This window comes from Rana temporaria, chromosome 3, assembly GCF_905171775.1.
Source record: "Rana temporaria chromosome 3, aRanTem1.1, whole genome shotgun sequence".
NCBI classification, from domain to species: Eukaryota; Metazoa; Chordata; class Amphibia; order Anura; family Ranidae; genus Rana; species Rana temporaria.
Window position 1 is genome coordinate 74,415,633 of NC_053491.1, and position 23,702 is coordinate 74,439,334.

At 41.2% G+C, this 23,702-nt stretch overlaps 1 protein-coding gene across 1 annotated transcript in view; it reads left to right on the forward strand.

The window, feature by feature from the left end:
• Positions 1 to 23,702, forward strand: part of LIPC (lipase C, hepatic type) — a 212,728-nt gene that overhangs the window by 145,808 nt on the left and 43,218 nt on the right. Inside the window, exons 6-8 of the mRNA XM_040342761.1 lie at positions 1,921 to 2,038; positions 16,767 to 17,000; positions 17,432 to 17,674. Of these exons, the coding sequence (XP_040198695.1) occupies positions 1,921 to 2,038; positions 16,767 to 17,000; positions 17,432 to 17,674 (595 nt within the window). The remainder of the gene's footprint in view (positions 1 to 1,920; positions 2,039 to 16,766; positions 17,001 to 17,431; positions 17,675 to 23,702) is intronic.

Genomic DNA, 23,702 nt, shown 5'->3' on the forward strand with positions numbered 1-23,702 from the left:
AGAACAGAGGCGATTCAGTTCGCATGTGTTGCGCTATATATGTTTCTCACTCACTTACTCAACATGTTTCTACATTTTTCCTATGGATAAAAAACCGATAGAAAAATCCAGTCATCTGTGTGGAACTCCATCGGATAAAAATCCAGGCATGCTCAGAATCAAGTCGACGAATGCTCGGAAGCATTGAACTTCATTTTTTTTTCGGCTCGTCGTAGTGTTTTACGTCACCGCGTTTTGGCACGGTCGGATTTTTGACTAATGGTGTGTAGGCAAGACTGATGAAAGTCAGCTTCATCGGATATCCGACGAAAAAATCCATCGGATTAGATTCCATCAGATATCCAATCGTGTGTACAGGGCTTTAGTTGTTGTCAACAACCTAATGGGTTTAGTTCAATTGTAATGCATTATTTAAGCATTTATCTAGAATTGCCAAACTCGATATATAATCCTGGGAGTAAAAATCTAAAACTAAAAAAGTTATTATTTACAGTGCCATGAAAAAGTATTCATACCCCTTGAAATTTTCCAATGTTACAACCAAAAACATCAATGTATTTTATTGGGATTTGTTTTGTGATAGACCAACACAGAGTGGCACATAATTGTGAAGTGGATGGAAAATGATAAATGGTTTTCAGCATTTTTTACAAATAAATATGTGAAAAGTGTGGCGTGCATTTATATTCAGCCCCCCTGAATCAATACTTTGTAGAACCACCTTTCACTGCAATTACAGCTGCAAGTCTTTTTGGGTGTGCCTCTACCAGCTTTGCACATCTAGAGAGTGACAACAAATCAGCAGCTCCTTCAGGGGTAGCGCTACATATTGATGTCACAAACATAGCATGCAAGTTTGGTAATGGCATGGAAGTAAGGTACATGCCTAATGATGTAATTGGACATGGCCCACTTCCCTCATGGGGATCTTTAAAACTTTATATGAAACCCAGCTAGAAATATGAGGGATGGTTTGATTCAAAGCTGTTTACAGCTTGTTAGGCCCCGTACACACGAGGGAATCTCCGCTGGAAATGGTCCGCCGGACCGTTTCCAGTGGAGATTCCTCCTCCGGATTTGGATCCGATGGCTTGTACTCACCATCGGATCAAAATCCGTGCGGAATTCATCCGCGGTGACGTGTCGCGCCGTCGCCGCGATGATGACGCGGCGACGTGCGCGACGCTGGAATGTAAGTACTTCCACAGACCACCGGATCAATCCGCTGGACCCGATTCAAGCGGATAAATCTCTTAGCATGCTAAGAAATTTATATCCGCTTGAAATCGATCGGCCCGATAAATCTCCGCGGATAAATATCCGCTAGGCCGTACAGACGACTGGATTTGTCCGCTGGAACTGATCCGCGGATCAATTCCAGCGGATAGATCCGGTCGTGTGTACGAGGCCTTAAGATTATGTAAATAGTTTAATGTGTATAGTCAGTATACAGGTGCACTTTAGAGAAAACGTATGACGATGTCTATAACAACCAGGCAGATGTTTGTTATTTTGTTAAGTTGCATTATTTTATTTACGTCTGGTGTTTCTTTAATATGTTTTCTTGAATTTAATTTATACAAATCAGTAGTACTTTGCTAGTTAAATGATGAGCATTTCACTCTGGGAGTATCTAGGTATGTGGACTTGATATCTTAAGACTGTAGACCAAATTATCTATCTTTCTAGTCCCATAGCTCATAAGATAATGGTTTATTGTATTTTTGGACCGTGACTCATCTTACCTTGTGTTTGAATTAAAATGATTAACATATAATCTAGAATACTTCTTTTTAAAACTGATATTAGATAGATTTAACACATGGTCATAATTACAAATATTGTTTTGCTTCATTATTATACATGATTCTGTCCCCATCCTGCTGCTGTCTTAGCTCTGTAATTCATGATGTTTTCTAGTCATCTGTTCAGTTTCCAAGAAGTGATGTTCACTTGATTGGGTACAGCCTTGGAGCTCATGTTTCAGGATTTGCTGGCAGCTATATGAATGGATCGAACAGGATTGGAAGAATTACAGGTAATTTCTAATTATTTACAACACTGCACAACACAAAGCATCACAGTTCTGTACTGATTACTACTGCTTATAGTAATTGTTGTTGCTTTCTGTGAAAAATAGTTTACACTTCAGATTATGATGGCAATGGAATTTTGGTTTTAAAACAGGGAAAGTAAGCCTGTACTTTATATCATAAAAGTAAATGTCTGCTATAAATGAAATGTTAATACTAAACTAACCCCCACAGTACTGTAATCACCATGAGGCCCCATACACACGGGAGAATTTATCCGCGAATACGGTCCAGCGGACCGTTTCCGCGGATAAATCCTCTTGAGGATTTCAGCAGATTTCTATGCGATGGCGTGTACACACCATCGCATTGAAATCCGCGCCGAAATCCTCTGGCGATGACGTGTCGCGCCGTCGCCGCGATTATGACGCGGCGACGTGCGCGACGCTGTCATATAAGGAATTCCACGCATGCGTCAAATCATTACGACGCATGCGGGGGATCCCTTAGGACGGATGGATCCGGTGAGTCTGTACAGACCAGCGGATCCATCCGTTGGGATGGATTCCAGCAGATGGATTTGTTCTGCATGTCAGCGAATATCCGATCTGCTGGAATCCATCCCAGGGGATAAATATCCGCGGATAAAGATCTGCTGGCGTGTACACACCATAGGATCTATCCGCTGAAACCCATTTGCTGGGATTTATCTGTGGATAGATTCTATGGTGTGTATGGGGCCTGAGACGTTAGATTGTACCTACAGTATTTCCATATAGTCAACCTTTACAAAGTCCCATTACTTTTTGAGAAAGGGGATAATATACACTACCCTTCCTCACACATACAACACTACTCAGTCATTCATTGTCATTCAGAGTACTTGTCAGGCAGAGGGCATGTCAAAGCCTTTCAGAAAGTCAGTATTTGCAAGGGAGCTTCTGTAGGCCACAGAGTAGAGGGATTGGCACATTCTTCTGCCTACAGTTTGGGGGTTATATATTTTTTAAAACTTTTTTTAACTACATGTACCCTTAAAACATTCTTGTGCTGCACCACTATTGCAAAGTCTACATTGTAAAGTATAACTAAAGACAAAACTATTTTATTTAGATTTAAATAGAGCAGTGAGGGCTTAGAGCCACTGTCAGTTTTTAATGCTCCCTGGGCCCCTGTTATGGAAATTCACCCTCTTTAATTTCCCTCATCACCAGTATCACTGGGAATGAAAATCAGAATAAATTAAAAATTTTGAGTTGCCACCAGAAAAGGAATAGAGAGGAAATCTTGAAATGGTAACACATGTTCCCAAGACAACTACCTAAAAGGCGATTTTTCTCACTTAAGAAAGATATCCTCTCACTTCCTCTAATTTATTCAAGATGAAAAAAAAAAAGATTGGCTTTAGTTATACTTCCAGAAAAATTATGTTTTTTTGTTTTCAAAATGGATGATTAACCACTTAAATTCTGCATTGTCTAGTTCTGGGGGGGGGGGGGGCATCCATGGATGTCCTGCCAGAACCCGGCCCTCTGACTGATCACATATCGGGGTAAAGGTCCAATACCAGCACCCATTTATCATGTGATCAACTGTATCCATTCACAGCTGATCACATGTAAACAGACTTGCTGGTTATCAGCAGTCCTTTCCTCATGCGCTGTGCCCATGTAAGGGAAAGGAGAGCCGATAACCGCCAAGGCTGTCAGTACATTATTTACACTGATAATCAGGGCACTGATCATCAGAGCCCTGATGATCAGTGCAGCACCTTCAGTACCAATCAGTGTCCATCAGTGCCACCTATCAGTGGCCATCATTGCTGCCTATCAGTGCCACCTTATTAGTGCAGCCGCATCAGTGCCAATCAGTACAGCCTCATCAGTGCAGCCTCATTAGTGCTGCCTCATCAGTGTCCATCAGTGCAGCTTATCAGTGCAGCCTCATTAGCACACATCAGTGAAGAAGAAAAATTACTTTGTTTAGCAAAAAATTAAAAAAACAGTGGTGATTAAATACCACCAAAAGAAAACTCAATTTATAAAAAAATATTAAAATTTAATTTGAATGCAGTGTTGTCATTCAAAGTGTGACAGCACTAAAAGCTGAAAATTGGCCTGGGCGGGAAGGGGGTGAAAGTGAGGGTGATACTGCTTTCCTTGGATCATCAAGTAACAGCATACTTATGTAAGGCTAAGTTCATACATCTGCAATGCAATCCGATCTCTATGTGATCCGATTTCAGTGCAACTTTGTTGTGTTTTGGATGTGGCCTGCATATTCTAATGCCGCGTACACACGACCGTTACTATGATGAGAAAAATGCAATTTTTTTTATTGGTTGTAAAAAACGGTCGTGAGTATGCTCCAGAGCATTTTTCTCGATGAGAAAAATGGGCGTTAAAAATTTAGAACCTGCTCTATTTTTTCTCGTCGTTTTTCACGTTGTTCTATTTCACGTCGTGAAAAACGGTTGTGTGTATGCTTTAAAGAGGGGAAAAAAACGTGCATGCTCAGAAGCAAGTTATGAGACAGGAGCGCTCGTTCTGGTAAAACTAGCCTTCGTAATGGAGATAGCACATTCATCACGATGTAACAGACTGAAAAGCACGAAGACTAAAAAGCGCAAATCGGCTCTCACCAAACTTTTACTAACACGTGGTAACACAAAATCAGCAAAAGCAGCCCCAAGGGTGGCGCCATTTGAATGGAACTTCTTCTTATAGTGCCGTCGTACGTGTTGTCATACGTCACCTCGCTTTGCTCAAGCATTTTTTTCAAGATAGTGTGTATGCAAGGCAGGCTTGAGAGGAATCACGTCGAGAAAAACATTGTTTTTTTTCCATGACATGAATAACGGTCGTGTGTAAGTGGCATAAGGGGTCAAAAAGCACTGTAAATCACACCAAAATAATACAGGAATATTTTCCAATATTTCACTGCACAGAGCCTCATTGATGTGACCAGGCACTATTGAAAATAATGTCATTCTTTGTGCCTGAAATTGCACTAGTGTGAACCAGACCTTAACATGTTTTTTTTTTTAATGAATAGCTAGAAGCAGGTTGGGAATGTAGAGACATCCGTGATTTTATTTTCCAGTCCTGGAAAAGCTAATGTCTTCTCTGGAATTAATAATTTACTAAAATAACAACATGAGATTCACATTAATCTTATAATGTGTAGGTGCAAATGAATAATTAGTGTTATTATAGCTCTGCATTAATTTTTAACTGAAGGAAGAATTTGATTTATTTTAGATCATTTTACATTTCAAAATGTTTCTTATTAATAATTGCACTAGATTAGTACATGCAAGCAACTCAGTTCCATAAACATAACATTAACAATCAAACAATATCCTAATTTTCTGTTCTAGATGACTGCCTTAGAGCATCCTATACAGTATCTGTTAAATGGTCTGCAAACGAATTGAACACATGTCTATTTTTCTACAATGTATTTAATTAGTCACGCTTTTGCCGGTGCTAAAAGTGGGAAAGCCTTTAAAAAATGCAGCTGTAGTTAGTTCAATATAAAAAGGTCTTATTCAGTAAGGTAAAGATGCAGTAATTGCAGTACACTGGATAGTTGGCTGCTATAAGTTACTCTTTTAACTAACCATTTTTTTTTCAAACACCCTGAGGCCCCGTACACACGACCGTATCTATCCGCTGGGATTGATCCGCGGATCAGTTCCAGCAGATAGATCTGGTCGTGTGTACGGCCTAGCAGACATTTCCCAGCGGATTAAAATCCAGCCGAAGCATTCCCAGCGGATAAAAATTTCTTAGCATGCTAAGAAATCTATCCGCTGGAATCCAGTCCAGCGGACTGATGCGGTCGTCTGTACAGACTCACCGGATCAGTCCGCCCGCTCCCATCCCTCGCATGCGTCGTAATGATTCGACGCATGCGTGGAATTATTTACCTTCCAGGGTCGCGCACGTTGCCGCATCATCCTCGCGGCGACAGCGCTGCCACGTCACCGCGGATGTATTCTGCGGGGATTTCGATCTGATGGTGTGTAAAGCCATCAGATCCAAATCCGCCAGAGGATTTATCCGCTGGAAATGGTCCGGCGGACCGTTTCCAGCGGATATCCTCTCGTCTGTACGAGGACTATGAGATTTCCTTCAACTTCTTATTGTATCTATGGGACATGAAGTGAAGAAAAATCTCCCCAGTGGGGCACAGACAGCAAGCAATACAATGACAGGAGTTTCAACCCTTCTGTACTCTATCCAAAAATAAAAGGACATTTCTGAGCTATACATACGTTTTAAGTAATTCCAACAGAAATGGAAAGCATTCCCAAAATAAAGTGCACTAGGAAACCGGGCGCGTCAATCGCTTTGGTTCCAAGTAGCACTAAGTTGTAACTTCCACTAACCTCTACACCCCTGCTTTGTCGTGTAGTAAAGTAGAGGTCAGTAGGAGCAACCACTGAGTGCTGAGGGGTACCAAGGAGATAGACAGTTCTGGAAAGGTCGGTTTCCCAGGGGACTTTAGACAGGATTTTCTTGAAAACAGAGTGGCCTTCTAGCAGCACAGCAGTGGCAGAGGCATATTTTCACTTGCTTATTTTTCAGGTATGCCCATTTGGAATAATGTGTGTTGAGTGTGTTAGAAACTTTATCTAATTTGTACATGAAAAATACAATTACTTTACCTCATGTTTAACAACTGAGAGAATACCTCAGGGGAGGTGCATTGTTTTTATGAGACAGCTGACTCATTGAACTTCATGTTATGATTAAGCAGAAAAGCAGAACCATTGTGCAACTATGCAAGTAGGAAGCAGAGAATGTGTATGTAATGAACAAGTATGATTTCCCTGTTTACATATATAATATAATATAAACTAAACATAGAATCAAGATATGTATTTTCTATATATTACTTTTAATGCAGGCGTAGGCAACCCCTGGAGATCTACCTTAACAACATGAAAGAAATCAAAGATCACCAGGGCGCACTTTTTGTTAAGCTAACCTAGCAAGGCAGCATTAAAAAGTAAGGGATGTATGAGGAATTCAGGGGCCAGTGTTAGGCAACCCAGAGGTTGGTTGCATGTAACGCCAAGCTCAGAGTTCAGTGGAAGGTAATGTAATGTGAAGTAGTGGGGAGTAAGTAATGCAAACTTCAGAGGTCAGTAGTATGTAATACAGAGTTCAGAGCTCAGTAGTAAGTTATGCAGATTGCAGAACTCAGAAGTAATTAACACAGCGTTCAGAGATCAGTAGTATGTAATGCAGATTGCAGGGCTCATGAGTAATAAACACAGTGTTCAGAGATCAGTAGTATGTAATGCAGATTGCAGGGCTCATGAGTACTAAACACAGTGTTCAGAGATCAGTAGTATGTAATGCAGATTGCAGGGCTCATGAGTAATAAACACAGGGGAAGATTCACGTACAGCCGTGCAAAATTGTGCGGGCGTAACATATCTGATTTACGTTACGCCTCCGGGGCAAGTGCTGTATTCTCAAAGCACTTGCTTCGTAAGTTGCGGTGGCGTAGCGTAAATCACCCGGCGGAATTCAAATTCGGAGGGTAGGGGGCGTGTATAATTTAAATCAAGCGCGTCCCCACGCCGAACGAACTGCGAATGCGACGTCCGTAAAATATCCCAGTGTGCATTGCTCCAAATGACGTCGCAAGGACGTCATTGGTTTCGACGTGAACGTAAATGACGTCCAGCCCCAATCACGGACGACTTACGCAAACGACGTAACTTTTTAAAATTTTGACGCGGGAACGACGGCCATACTTAACATTGGCTGCGCCTCATATAGCAGGTGCAACTTTACGCTGGGAAAAGCCTAACATAAATGTCGTAACTTTACTGCGTCGGCCGCGCGTACGTTCGGGAATTCGTGTATCTAGCTAATTTGCATACTCGACGCGGAATTCGACGGAAGCGCCACCTAGCGGTCAAAAAAATATGCAGTTAAGATCCAACGGCGTAAGAGACTTACGCATGTCGGATCTAATGGATATCTATGCGTAACTGATTCTAAGAATCAGGCGCATAGATACGACGGCTCAGATTCGGACTTACGACGGCGTACATGGCGCTACGCCGTCGTAAGTCCTCTGAGAATCCGGGCCACAGTGTTCAGAGGTCAGTAGTATGTAATGGGTAGCCCAGAATTTAGAGGTCAGTAGTATACAACACAGAGTTCAGAGATCAATAGTAAGTAATGTAGTAATGCAAAGGTCAGGAGTTTATTATGCACAAAGGAGGTCATAAAGACATGGATGAGCGAGTTTGGGGTGGCCTGCACAGAGTCCTGACCTCAACCCAATAGAACAGCTTTGGGATGAATTAGAGCAGAGACTGTGAGCCAGGCCTTCTCACCCAACATCACTGCCTGACCTCACAAATGTGCTTTTGTAAGAATGGTCAAACATTCCCATAGACACACTCCTAAACCTTGTGGACAGCCTTCCCAGAAGAGTTGAAGCTGTTATAGCTGCAAAGGGTGGGCCAACTCAATATTGAACCCTACAGAATAAGACTGGGGTGCCATTAAAGTTCATGTGCGTGTAAAGGCAGACGTCCCAATACGTTTAGTAATATAGCGTACAGTATATAACATTAGAGAAGATTAACATTTGAATTTGATTTTTTTTTTTCAAGTAGGTTATATAGAACACTAAAAAGTTATCAAATAAAAGTGAACTGTTGTTCAAAGTGATAAAACAGCGCTATAAACAGATATACTCTGTTCAGATGGATATCTTGAATAAGTGATGGTGAGGGAGGTGATCGATCAATGGTATATAAGCACCTAATACCAAACAAAAATTAATTTGTGAATGCACCTAAATGTGGATAAGTCGCCCAAAAAGGAGGAAATAGGCTTACCACTGCAAATCTATGTGTGATTTGCTTACAAACCATCAATACATCCAGGTACTGTACGGGTTAAACCAACTCAGGCGGGGGTACATAGAAGGCAAAAAAACACAGGGATCATAGTGTAATGTGACTAAGCATTGTCCCCTGCTAAGAATGGAAAAAACCTTTTAGTTAATGCCTGTACAATATTGTGAAAAAGGTATGCATATAATGAAATGGTTTCACCGATATACTCCTGTCCCCAGGGGCCGCGCGAGTACTGCAGATCAGCTGGTCTCGTTCTCCCGCTGTGGTGGGCAAAAGGTGGAGCGCGGTGGAACGCACTTTCGACTTCCGTGTAGCGTCTGACTGTAGCCACGCCCTGATGCGTTTCGTCACTTCCGACTTCGACTGAGGGCGTGGCTACGTGACGCCTTCACTATCTCTTTATACCACAGCATCCAGCGGCTATTGGTTGTGTCCTTACCGCCCACCGGATTTGATTGATCCGGACATAGAGATGGACATCAGCCGGGATGTTTAATGGGTTTACAAGAGGAATAATGAGGGAAATCTAAACTGCATTTTAATATGGCCAAATAAGCCTAAAAAAGGGGTGAAATCACGTCTTCCTCGTTTTATATTGGGATATGTGCCATTGGTAAATGGCACATGCGGGGAGACGTGTGTTCTCACGAGTGATTACTATCATTAAAAGATCATTTGTTTAAATGAGCGTTATGGGCATTAATGAAAGATAATTTATAATTTAATAAATTAATACATATGTCAAAGAGGAAAATTAGGGTTATTCATCGTTTTAATTTTTGGTGGCAGACTTCTAGAGCTACAATGGGTCATAGCCAATCGCATTTAAGGTGGGAGTGTCTAGTTCGTTCATCACTGCTCCGTGTATGGGTGGACAGGAAAACAGTGATGTGGATCAAAAAATCCCCGTAGATTGCGGAGTAACAATTTAAATGTAGTAACTTGTTACAGTGGCATAAGAATAATCAATATAGCTACTAATAGAAAGATTATTGGTGTATGTGATTTATATACATAGTGACGGGAATATAGTGGTCACTTATAAGGCACGTTGTTCCGCCTCACAAATGCACACGAGATGTGCATTCTATATTATAACTAAGGCGCCATATGTTTGAGGCAAGTTATATAATTTTGCGAGCTGCGTATAAATTGTAGATGATTAGTGTATTCAACACGGTTATTGGTCCACCTAATACTGTGAGGAGTAATATCTCTACAGTAAAATAGGTTGTTAATGTGTATAGAGACACATAAGGACATAAAGTGTATATCTACATGTAAAAAAACGCATGTGGTTAAGGTGTTTAAAAATACCTTAAAAGGTATAGCATACCAAAGACATTAAAATCAAAAACAATATATAGTATACAGTGAAGTGCACCCGAGGATCACTGTTAATGACATTATTGAAGGATAATTCAAGGACAATTAAAAAGAAGGTCCATAAAATAGTGTATAAGAATATATATATAAAAATATATATATATAAAGATATAAAAATATATAGAAAGAGAGATAATTAATAAAATTGGGATAATTTAAAAAATTAAAAAATTAAAAAATTATCATTATCATAGAACAGATATAAAAAGATGTAAATGTGCAAATAGACCAATCTGCCAAGATCATAATGCTAAGGTAAAGGAATAGAAAAACGTGTGTGTGTATACTAATGGTTCATGTATATGCTCATGAACACAGGCATACACTGGAGGACATGGATCTATTAACTGGTAATATATATGATCTCTGCATGGTCATTTATATACGGGGAGGACGTAGACAAGCCCTATTTGGGCTTGTTAGTGAGTAATCGCCATAGCTTAGAACACATCTGGGGTCTGTGTTCATGTGGTACGTAAATTCATACATCAAAAGTCACTAATGAAACAATTTATATCCAAGTCAATGTTCAGTCCCTTCGGTGCCAGCGTGCCTGCCAAATAGATCCATTCCGTTTCACGCTGTGAAAGTTCCCTCACATGGTTGCAACCTCTCCAGGCAGGTTCAACATGGTCTATGGCCCAGAATTTTAGACCAGCAGGGTTGCGGTTATGATGTAACAAAAAGTGGAGGGACACATTATGGTCCTTATATCCCAATTTAATGTTTGCAACATGTTCCGCTATTCTAATTCTGAGTTTTCTCTTGGTTCTGCCTATGTACATTAAATGGCAAGGGCACTCAAGCATGTAGACGACATGGGTGGTGTTGCATGTTATAAATGATTTTACTTGGAACTGAGTATTGTTAGAAGTGGAAGTAAAGGTGTCGATACAATTTCTTGGTCTATTAGCTTCCTTACATGGCAAACATTTTTTGCAGGCAAAGAAACCATTTTTATCCCATATTGATGGTAGTTTCTTAGGAGGGTCTAGGATCTTTTTCACCACCTTATCCCCAAAACTTACAGCCTTCCTGTATATGAAACTAGGTTTGATCGGGAGGACTGTATTTAAAATCTTGTCAAGGAATAAAATGTGCCAGTGATTTTTAAAAATTGATTCAACTTCTTTATATTGGCTATGGAACCCAGAGATGAAGCTCCATTCGTGAATGTTTTTTTCTTATCTGGGGTTGTGAAGCAATCAGGCAACTGGAACGGGGAAGTTGTCCAAGGCCTTCAATGATCCTATCCAAGTGATTGTTTTTGTATCCTTTTTCCAAAAATTTCTCCTTAAGAAGGAGGGACTGTGATTTGAAGTCCATGTCATTGCTGCAATTACGTTTAACGCGCATCAGCTGACCTTTTGGAATGTTTTTTAACCACATCGGGTGGTGTCCACTTTGGGTAGGCAGAAAACTATTTGCGTCAGTTGGCTTGAAGTAAACCTTGGTCCCCAGTTTGTTGTTATCTCTAAAAATGTTTAGGTCCAAAAAATGGATACTGTCCTGATTATATTCACTAGTCAAGTGAATGTTGTGTCTGTTTGAATTAAGATCCTTTAAAAATGACTCCAATGTTAAAAGTGAACCAGCCCAAATAAAAAATAAATCATCAATGTAGCGTTTATAAAATAATAACTCCTTCTGTTGTGTTTTAAAAATCGTTTTATCCTCCCATTCGACCATGAAGAGGTTGGCAATGCTCGGGGCAAATTTGGCCCCCATAGCAACTCCATTATTTTGTGTATAAAAACAATTGTTATACCAGAAGTAGTTATGTCCCAAACAGAAATCTAGACAGTTGCGGAGAAATACTTTTGCGTCCACCAGCAAGACCAATCGTCAATGGAATTGGATCTGTGACAGCTAGACTAGGCCAGTTCCTGGACCACTATCTGCAGAAAAGTGTTACGGCCACTAAAGCGTACTTAAAGGATACAAAAGAGTTACTCATCCTACTACAAGAGATAGATTTTACTGGCCTCGATAATGTGTTTTTAGTGACGGCCGACGTCTCATCCTTATACACTATTATTCAGCATGATGACGCACTTTTATCACTGAATTGGGCCCTATCTAGGAGAGAAGACCTCTCCCATAACCTTAAAGTATTTCTCCGCAACTGTCTAGATTTCTGTTTGGGACATAACTACTTCTGGTATAACAATTGTTTTTATACACAAAATAATGGAGTTGCTATGGGGGCCAAATTTGCCCCGAGCATTGCCAACCTCTTCATGGCCGAATGGGAGGATAAAACGATTTTTAAAACACAACAGAAGGAGTTATTATTTTATAAACGCTACATTGATGATTTATTTTTTATAAATCACAACCCCAGATAAGAAAAAACATTCACGAATGGAGCTTCATCTCTGGGTTCCATAGCCAATATAAAGAAGTTGAATCAATTTTTAAAAATCACTGGCACATTTTATTCCTTGACAAGATTTTAAATACAGTCCTCCCGATCAAACCTAGTTTCATATACAGGAAGGCTGTAAGTTTTGGGGATAAGGTGGTGAAAAGATCCTAGACCCTCCTAAGAAACTACCATCAATATGGGATAAAAATGGTTTCTTTGCCTGCAAAAAATGTTTGCCATGTAAGGAAGCTAATAGACCAAGAAATTGTATCGACACCTTTACTTCCACCTCTAACAATACTCAGTTCCAAGTAAAATCATTTATAACATGCAACACCACCCATGTCGTCTACATGCTTGAGTGCCCTTGCCATTTAATGTACATAGGCAGAACCAAGAGAAAATTCAGAATTAGAATAGCGGAACATGTTGCAAACATTAAATTTGGATATAAGGACCATAATGTGTCCCTCCACTTTTTGTTACATCATAACCGCAACCCTGCTGGTCTAAAATTCTGGGCCATAGACCATGTTGAACCTGCCTGGAGAGGTTGCAACCATGTGAGGGAACTTTCACAGCGTGAAACGGAATGGATCTATTTGGCAGGCACGCTGGCACCGAAGGGACTGAACATTGACTTGGATATAAATTGTTTCATTAGTGACTTTTGATGTATGAATTTACGTACCACATGAACACAGACCCCAGATGTGTTCTAAGCTATGGCGATTACTCACTAACAAGCCCAAATAGGGCTTGTCTACGTCCTCCCCGTATATAAATGACCATGCAAAGATCATATATATTACCAGTTAATAGATCCATGTCCTCCAGTGTATGCCTGTGTTCATGAGCATATACAGAACCATTAGTATACACACACACGTTTTTCTATTCCTTTACCTTAGCATTATGATCTCGGCAGATTGGTCTATTTGCACATTTACATCTTTTTATATCTGTTCTATGATAATGATAATTTTTTAATTTTTTAATTTTTTTAATTATCCCAATTTTATTAATTATCTCTCTTTCTATATATTTTTATATTTTTATATCTTTTTATATATATATTTTTATATATATATTCTTATACACTATTTTATGGACCTTCTTTTTAATTGTCCTTGAATTATCCTTCAATAATGTCATTAACAGTGATCCTCGGGTGCACTTCACTGTATACTATATATTGTTTTTGATTTTAATGTCTTTGGTATGCTATACCTTTTAAGGTATTTTTAAACACCTTAACCACATGCGTTTTTTTACATGTAGATATACACTTTATGTCCTTATGTGTCTCTATACACATTAACAACCTATTTTACTGTAGAGATATTACTCCTCACAGTATTAGGTGGACCAATAACTGTGTTGAATACACTAATCATCTACAATTTATACGCAGCTCGCAAAATTATATAACTTGCCTCAAACATATGACGCCTTAGTTATAATATAGAATGCACATCTCGTGTGCATTTGTGAGGCGGAACAACGTGCCTTATAAGTGACCACTGTATTCCCGTCACTATGTATATAAATCACATACACCAATAATCTTTCTATTAGTAGCTATATTGATTATTCTTATGCCACTGTAACAAGTTACTACATTTAAATTGTTACTCCGCAATCTACGGGGATTTTTTGATCCACATCACTGTTTTCCTGTCCACCCATACACGGAGCAGTGATGAACGAACTAGACACTCCCACCTTAAATGCGATTGGCTATGACCCATTGTAGCTCTAGAAGTCTGCCACCAAAAATTAAAACGATGAATAACCCTCATTTTCCTCTTTGACATATGTATTAATTTATTAAATTATAAATTATCTTTCATTAATGCCCATAACGCTCATTTAAACAAATGATCTTTTAATGATAGTAATCACTCGTGAGAACACACGTCTCCCCGCATGTGCCATTTACCAATGGCACATATCCCAATATAAAACGAGGAAGACGTGATTTCACCCCTTTTTTAGGCTTATTTGGCCATATTAAAATGCAGTTTAGATTTCCCTCATTATTCCTCTTGTAAACCCATTAAACATCCCGGCTGATGTCCATCTCTATGTCCGGATCAATCAAATCCGGTGGGCGGTAAGGACACAACCAATAGCCGCTGGATGCTGTGGTATAAAGAGATAGTGAAGGCGTCACGTAGCCACGCCCTCAGTCGAAGTCGGAAGTGACGAAACGCGTCAGGGCGTGGCTACAGTCAGACGCTACACGGAAGTCGAAAGTGCGTTCCACCGTGCTCCACCTTTTGCCCACCACAGCGGGAGAACGAGACCAGCTGATCTGCAGTACTCGCGCGGCCCCTGGGGACAGGAGTATATCGGTGAAACCATTTCATTATCTGCATACCTTTTTCACAATATTGTACGGGCATTAACTAAAAGTTTTTTTCCATTCTTAGCAGGGGACAATGCTTAGTCACATTACACTATGATCCCTGTGTTTTTTTGCCTTCTATGTACCCCCGCCTGAGTTGGTTTAACCCGTACAGTACCTGGATGTATTGATGGTTTGTAAGCAAATCACACATAGATTTGCAGTGGTAAGCCTATTTCCTCCTTTTTGGGCGACTTATCCACATTTAGGTGCATTCACAAATTAATTTTTGTTTGGTATTAGGTGCTTATATACCATTGATCGATCACCTCCCTCACCATCACTTATTCAAGATATCCATCTGAACAGAGTATATCTGTTTATAGCGTTGTTTTATCACTTTGAACAACAGTTCACTTTTATTTGATAACTTTTTAGTATTCACTTTATAGATGGGTCACCATTTATTTTAAATAGCTGCTTTTTAGAACAACACCATATAATCATTGGTATTGTCTCTACACCTTTAGATAGTGTGTCACCACCTCACTATCACTGTGGTTGAAGGACCAATTCGCTACCTGGCGCCGGAAGTGCAGCAGCAGGCCTTTTTTTACTGCACCTTCTTTTATAGGTTATATAGAACATGTATCTTTATTATCCAGATCTACATCTTAAGAGCCCATTCACACAGGGGCAACATGACTTCTAGCACGACTTTGGGAGGCAACTTGGACACGACTTGAGTATGAATCACCAGGCAACTTACAAGGCAACTTCAAGTCACCTCCAGGACAGGAGGCTTTCCAGTGTCCAATCAAACAACAATCAGCTCTGTGGGAGGGAGGGGTTTGCCTGAGAAATGTATGTTATCTTCCTGTATTGTTGCTCCAGTTAAGACAGTGATCAGACTTCTGAGGTGACTTCCATTGAAATCAATGGGTACAAGTTGCCTACAAGTTGCCTAGAAGTCGGATTGAAGTAATACAGGAACCTTTTCAGAAGTTGGAGCGACTTCAGTAGTGTACATTAAGATGGCTCCATTCACTTCCATTATTTTCTCGACCACACGACTTGGGGCAACTTGGGACGACTTGAAGTCGGATCCCAGGTCGCCCCAGTGTGAAGCGGCTCTCAATGCATCATACAAAGCAACACTTAGAGCCGTTTCACACAGGGCGACCTGGGATCCGACTGGAAGTTGCCCCAAGTCGTCCCAAGTCGTGTGGTTGAGAAAAAGTGGAAGTGAATGGAGCTGTCTTAATACACACTACTGAAGTCGCCCCGACTTCAGAAAAGGTTCCTGTACTACTTCAATCAGACTTGTAGGCAACTTGTAGGCAACTTGTACCCATTGGTTTCAATGGAAGTTGCCTCTAAAGTCTGATCACTGTCTTAACTGAAGCAACTTTATAGGAAGAGAACATACATTTCTCAGGCAAACCCCTCCCTCTCCCAGAGCTGATTGTTGTTTGATTGGCCACTGGAAAGCCTCCTGTCCTGTAGGCGATTTGAAGTTGCCTTGTACTGTCCTGGAGGAAACTTGAAGTTGCCTTGTAAGTTGCCTGGTGATTCATACTCAAGTCGTCTACAAGTTGCCTCCCAAAGTCGTGCTGGAAGTCGTGTTGCCCCTGTGTGAACCGACTCTAACTAAACATATTTTTGTATTTTCTATTAGAGCTGTAATGATTAATACATTTTTTTACATGTCATGTGCATGTAAATATTTTGTAGGACTTGATCCAGCCGGCCCTTTATTTGAAGGAATGTCTGAAACAGATCGCTTGTCTCCAGATGATGCAACCCTTGTTGATGCAATCCATACAAACACACAACAGCATATAGGATTAAGCGTTGGCATTAACCAACCAGTTGGCCACTATGATTTTTATCCCAATGGAGGCAACATACAACCTGGCTGCCAGTTCAGAGACATATACAACCATTTAGTGGAGTATGGTCTCCTTGGTAAGAAACTAAATTTACAATCTGTTACAATATGTAGTATAGTGTGATGGTTACAACAGCATTGCTCAGTAATTATTTAGGTACTTCCCAATTTAAAGCCAAACTTGATTCAAAGCTTTATTAATTGATTTGGATATTTGGAGAAAGGGTTACAATCTAGAATCCCCGGTGTATGGGGTTGGGTGTCAAGTGTTCAATGATATTTCCAAGCAAAATCTGCATGGTACATAACAGCAGAACCCATTTCAGTGAGCTTCAGCATGTGGTAACTGAATCAAATCTCTTACATTTGGTTCCCTTTAAAATAATGTGCCTGATGGAGCCTGAATATAGAGGCCAGATCTGTATCAAGTGCCAGGGCTTCCTTGTGTGCCCAAATAACTACCCATAATCATGACCAACTTGTTTCTTTTTTTGTTCTTTATCATAAGGATTCTCCGAGTCAGTCAAGTGTGCCCATGAGAGATCAGTCAACTTGTTCTTAGATTCCATAAAGAATGAAGATAAGAACAGCATGGCATATGAGTGTAAAGATTATGATACCTTTGAGAAGGGCATGTGCCTAAACTGTCAGCGACATGGCTGTGTTGCCTTGGGGTATAATCTTATTTCAAAGAAAGTGTACCCTGGACGTAGACTCTTTCTGAAGACAGGATCACAAATGCCATACAAAGGTAAGTGGAGCAAAAACAAAAACAGGTTAGTACAATATGATCAACCAGTCAGCAGACCATTTCACCCAAAGGAATCCCCTGTTTGTCAGATTCTACAAACCTGAATAGAGACATAAAATCCTCCATATGCTTGAAATTATAAAAAATTATTCAATCAAAGAAATATACTATAACTATGTTTTAAAAAAAGGTGAGTAGTATATGTGATATGCTCTGCAGAGGGTGGATCTGTTAACAACTGATTTGTGCTATTGGTCTCAGTGTGTTACAAACGACCAGTGGAGGCTCGTCCATAGGGGCTCCGGTGACAGCGCCCCAACATTTTTTGGTTGACTTACATGCATGACTTACATGCGTTTTACATTTTTTATTATTATTACATTTTTTATTTTACTTAATTTTTTTATTTTTACACTTTTTTTTACATTTAAATGTTTCACTTAAATTCCTATTACAGGGAATGTAAACATCCCTTGTAATAGGATTTTTTTTGATCACGTTTATTCCTATTACAAGGAATGTAAACATCCCTTGTAATAGGAATATATTGTGACAGGTCCTCTTTATAGAGAGATGCGGGGTCAATAAGTGAAAAAAAAGTTCACCGATCTCATGCTGACAGCCGCGATTGTGGCTTTGTTTACTTCTGGGTACCCTCCAACGGTCATAGAGATGACTGGAAATCTCTATCATCGTGAGCCAGCGCTGGCCTATTCGTTCTCCGGGCCCCCGATGGCACGGGAGAGCCCGGAGAAACACCAGATAGCAGCGGGAGGGGAGACATCCCCTCCCGCTGCCTATAAGAACGATCAAGAGGTGGAACTGAATCTATGATCGTTCTTATCGTGCACAGAATCGCCTGCTGCAAACAATGATATCTAAATGATGCCTGTAGCTATAAGACCAGGACAGATGGACTGACAAGGAGGATTTATAGTGCTTTATTAAGTAAATAGCTGATGGGGTTTGTCCCTAGGTCCATGTGAGCTTAAAGGAGTTGTAAAGAAAAAAAAATGTTCACCTTAATGCAATCTATGCATTAAGGGGAAAAAACATTGGATGCTGCCGCCCCCCCCCCCGAGCCCCCGTTATACTTACCTGACCTCTCGAAAGTTCTGCGCGGTCCCGAGATCCTCTTTGCCGCTTAGCCTGGCCACTAATTGGCTAGAGCGGATGGATTGAGCCATTGGCTGGTGCTACTGTCAATCACATCCAGTGACGTGGTGCGCAGAGGGGCGGGGCCGAGTGATTCAGTGAGCAGCTATGGCCGCTCGCTGTATCACGGGAGCGCGCCCGCAATTACTGACCACCATGCGAGCTCTCGCATGACTGTGGTGAGTAATTACGGGGAGGACCAGAGACAGCCGCCGAGGGACCCCAGAAGACGTGGATCAGGGCCACTCTGTGCAAAACGAACTGCACAGTGGAGGTAAGTATAACATGTTTGTTATTTTAAATGGGAAAAAAAATGTCCTTTACTAACGCATTAAGGTCCAAAATAGATGCAGTAGGGGACAGCTCCAGAAAATGTGGAGTAGCGTCCCAGGTTCAGACTGACATCAACAACTGCTCGGCACCTGCGGGATCATTTAATGGAAAAGGGAAGGAACCACCCGCGTTAACAGTTTGTAACCTTGTTCTTGAAATCTGTTAGCAATGAATGACCTGTGCACTAACATGATGGCCCACCGAACATGATTTTACATTAGAGAGACACAAAGTTTGCATTCTCACTGATTTCATAAAGTGAGAGGGATCTGGAGAGTTGGTGTCGATCTGGTATAGACCTTAGAACGTGCCGAACCTGCAAGACACCACCAGAGTGTATATTGATGGTGAGAGCAGGTTTTGGATCATCGTGTGCTTCAAAATCAGTCTCATTTCTGCAAAGAAACCAATCAGGTTCTAACCTCAGCTTGTTCAATAAAGCTTTGGCAATAAAACCTGGAAGCTAATTGGTTTCTATGCAGAAGTGAGACTGACTTTACACTCTCCAGCTTTAGTAAATAAACTTTATGGTGTTGTTGCCTTATAAGTTTCTGTGAAATCTCCATTAATAGTTGTAAAATAATTGTAATTATAAATATATTTCATTTAGACTTGTATCTATGTAGGGGTATAATATAGCTTCCCAGAAGGCCCTGTTATACAGTCGAGTCAGTGCCTAGGCTTGTAGCAGTTTATCTAAACAATGGGACCCAAACTTTGTTGTATATATATTCACTTCAAAGGATACCTTGAGATATGCAATGAGGGTGGCCAGCCCATCATGAATACTAAATTTCCCTAAAAATGTCTACTTGCAAGGTTATATCTTACGCTCAAGTCTGTGCCAAAGATTTGCATTAAAGAGGGCTGACTTATGCAAAGTATAGGGATTGGAGATTTAGCCAATCCTTAACCAGGATTAGGGAGGCCCACCAATCTGAGCCAACCAATGAGGCACCAGTCTGTAATGATATACACAAACTAAATGGGAGGGGAGAAACACACTCTCTGGTAGAGCAGTCACATGAATGGAAACTTTGTAGGCCGTAGCCTGGTAACTATGGGAAATGTCTGCCTTGTACTTGTATTTAAATAGGTTTGTCTTATGTCTTTTATGTCCTACTGTTTGTAGATCAATGTTTTAAGGAATATAATCAGGGCTCAAGTCCTGCGGGAACGCGTGGGAACGGAGTTCCTGCACTTTTTTCACAGCAGGAACTCAGTTCCCTTTGCAGGACTAGAGCAGCCGAGCTGCCCGAGCCAATCCTTCACTAAGCGGCCAGGAGAAATTGCTTGCTTCTTTCTAAATACCGTGATAACTCGCGACAGACCTCCGCAACGTCTCCTGGGAACAATGACAAAAGCTCCCAGGAGACATTGCGGCATCGAGGAAGTGATGGAATACCCGCACACTACCCGATGAATCCATATACAGGAAGCGCCCAGTAGCATAAAGGATTACTAAGGTACAGTGGATCGGAAAAAAAACCATGCGGTTTAGTAATTATGCATATAAGCGTATAATTATTTTTTTGGTGGGGGAGTGGATCTTGGGTGGGAGTTCCCACACTTTTTTCCCCAGGACTTGACCCCTGAATATAATCCGTATTCTTTTATTTTAACCTAAGATTTTCTTCCTTTGTATAGGCTATAGATAGATTGCTGTGTATTAGTTTAGACTTTCTACTACTCACCAATAAATTGTTGTTATTGAGTTAAAGCTTTCACTCATGGTCAAAGAACTCTCATTTAACCCAAATCATATCTGAGAGATATTAATGTAGCACTACCCCCGAAAGAGCTGCTGGTTAGTTTTGGGTGGCATGTTACCTCTATTCCTTTGCCGTCTAGTATATATGATGAGAGCTGAGAAGAACTGCAATGTCCACACTTTAAATGTCTTTTTTTGTGCTTTATTACCCAATGGGGTAAAGAATAAAAGTAGTAGTAGTTGAAGAGGTAGAAAAGGGGAATAGGTAGTAGGTTCAGGTGTATAACATTGTTCGGAAACAGTCTTGCTTCCAGCAATTTAGCTTTCGTAGCCACTCTAGCCAGAGTGGGTGTTGTGCACCTGGATAGCCTCTCTCACCAGCCTAGCAGCCTGGATGTCACATGGAAACTTTAGCAAAGTCTCTGCCACAGACCTTCCCAAAGGTGGAGATATATATGGTCCAGAATCCTTCTGAACACAGGATTAAGCACCCGGATCTCTCTTGAATAAGCTTCATAAATTCAGAACTGACAGGCGACCATCATTCAGGCTCTCAGCAAGCATGCATCCTTTGATGAAGTTCAAGGCCTCTCCTGAGATACCAGCCTTGTGCTCGGTACTCCCCCAGACAGGTGCTTCATTGGTTGGCTTCCTCCCTCAGGAAGGACAGTACAGGACCACTCTGCAATTGTAGACCCAGTCTGACTACCAGGCCTACATAGTAGAACACAACCCCGGACCAACATGGTCCCGGAGCCAGGAACACTCAAACACGCACCCCCGGCCATGAGGGCCCCACACGGGGGTGGTGGAAGGACAGCCAGGGATGGCCTCACTATGATGTCGACCCCAAAACTAATGACGTCTGACCCTTAAGTACTCTCCCCCCGCATTCACAGCGAGGCGATCAACCCCCACTGATTGGTTGCTGAGGAAAAACACCCAATACACCCAGACTCGACTGCTGCCACCCTTGGCCTGGGGTGGTACCAACACCCCAGACAACAACAGTGGTCACTCACAGTGCAGCCGCGGCTGGAACAGAGGCCCAAAATTTGGTAAAACAATACGGTCAGAGGTAACTAAGTCTCTGAACAACCTCTAAATTTAAGGCAGCACCAGCTATGAAAATAGCAGGGCGCTACATTAAATATCAAATATAGTAAATAGTGATGAGCCTAACATCCCCCCCCCCCGGTTCGGTTCGCACCAGAACCTGCGAACGGGCCAAAAGTTTGCGCAAACTTTAGAACCCCATTAAAGTCTATGGGACTCGAACGTTCGAAATCAAAAGTGCTAATTTTAAAGGCTAATATGCAAGTTATTGTCCGAAAAAGGGTCTGGGCACCCAGATCCTGCCCCAGGGGACATGTATCAATGCAAAGAAAAAAAGTTTTCAAAACGGCTGTTTTTTCGGGAGCAGTGATTTTAATGATGCTTAAAGTGGAAAAAAAGTGAAATATTTAACTATCGTACCTGCTGGGTGTCAATAGTATGCCTATGAAGTGGCACGTGTTTCCTGTGTTTAGAACTGTCCCTGCACAAAATGAAATTTCTATAGGAAAAAAAGTAATTTAAAACTGCTTGCGGCTTTAATGTAATGTCTTGTCCTGTGCAAAGGACAGTAAATCAAAATACTGCAGGTCCCTGCCTGTATTTGTATGAGAACACCAGCAATTGTATTCAGGTAAGCTTTAGGTACACACTGTGCAGAGGACACAGTACACTAAGTGAAAATACTGCAGCTAGCACAATCACCTGCCTGCCTGTCAGTATATTATGAAGAGAATAACAGGAACGGATCTAGCTAAACTGAATACAGTGTATAAATATATATACAACACCTGGGATGCATATATATCCTCTACACACTGTAACTGAAGCTAACTGACTCGCCTGCCTGCTCTATCTAACTCAAAATAAATGACACTGTCTCTCTCTCTCACTCTGTCTTTAACCACCACCGCAACACGCTACACAAGGCCACCACGCAGGCAGCTTTATATAGTGTGGGGCGTGTACTAAACCCCCTGAGACATAATTGACCAAAGCCACCCTGGCTTTGGCCAATTATGGCTCTCCGTTTTTTCCACGCTGTGATTGGCCAAAGCCTGTGGGTCATAGTGCATGCTTGGCCAATCATAAGCCAGCAATGCACTGCAAATCCGCAGTGAATTATGGGCTATGACGCGCCACTCGAATTTGGCGCAAACGGGCCATAATGTTCAAAATTCGGCGAACGGTTGAACAGCCGATGTTCGAGTTGAACATGGGTTCGACTCGAACTTGAAGCTCATCCCTAATAGTAAACAGGTAACAGTGTCAATAAATGCAAGAGTCTGAATTTACTTCCTTCTAAGAGGCGTTTGAGGTGCTTGTTCTCAGTACCTTAGGGGAAGACTGTGTTTTCTATCACTGAGGCCATAGGGGATGGATGAGGGGAAATTACTGGGAGAGGGAAGGTGTGCTGGACAACTGTTATAGGGTCTAATGGTTGGGTGGGATTTTATTGCCGGCCAGCTGCTGGAGGGGTGCCACAGGAGGGGTGCCATGGGTGCCACAAGAGTAATGGGGAAGAGTCTTGTTCCACTTGCACCCTGCATTTTATGACTGGTTGTACACACCATGTTACCAATCGGGAGTGATGCCCTATAGTGTTGATAAGCTGTATATGAGGGAGACCAATGCCAGCAAATTGTTTAGGTATAGTAATGAGAGAGTGACATGTGTGAGCATGCTTATTATGCCCTATAAACAACTATAATAATGAACGTATATATGAGACGTATGCTTGTGGTATATGGATGGGAAGCATCTGGATAAAATAAA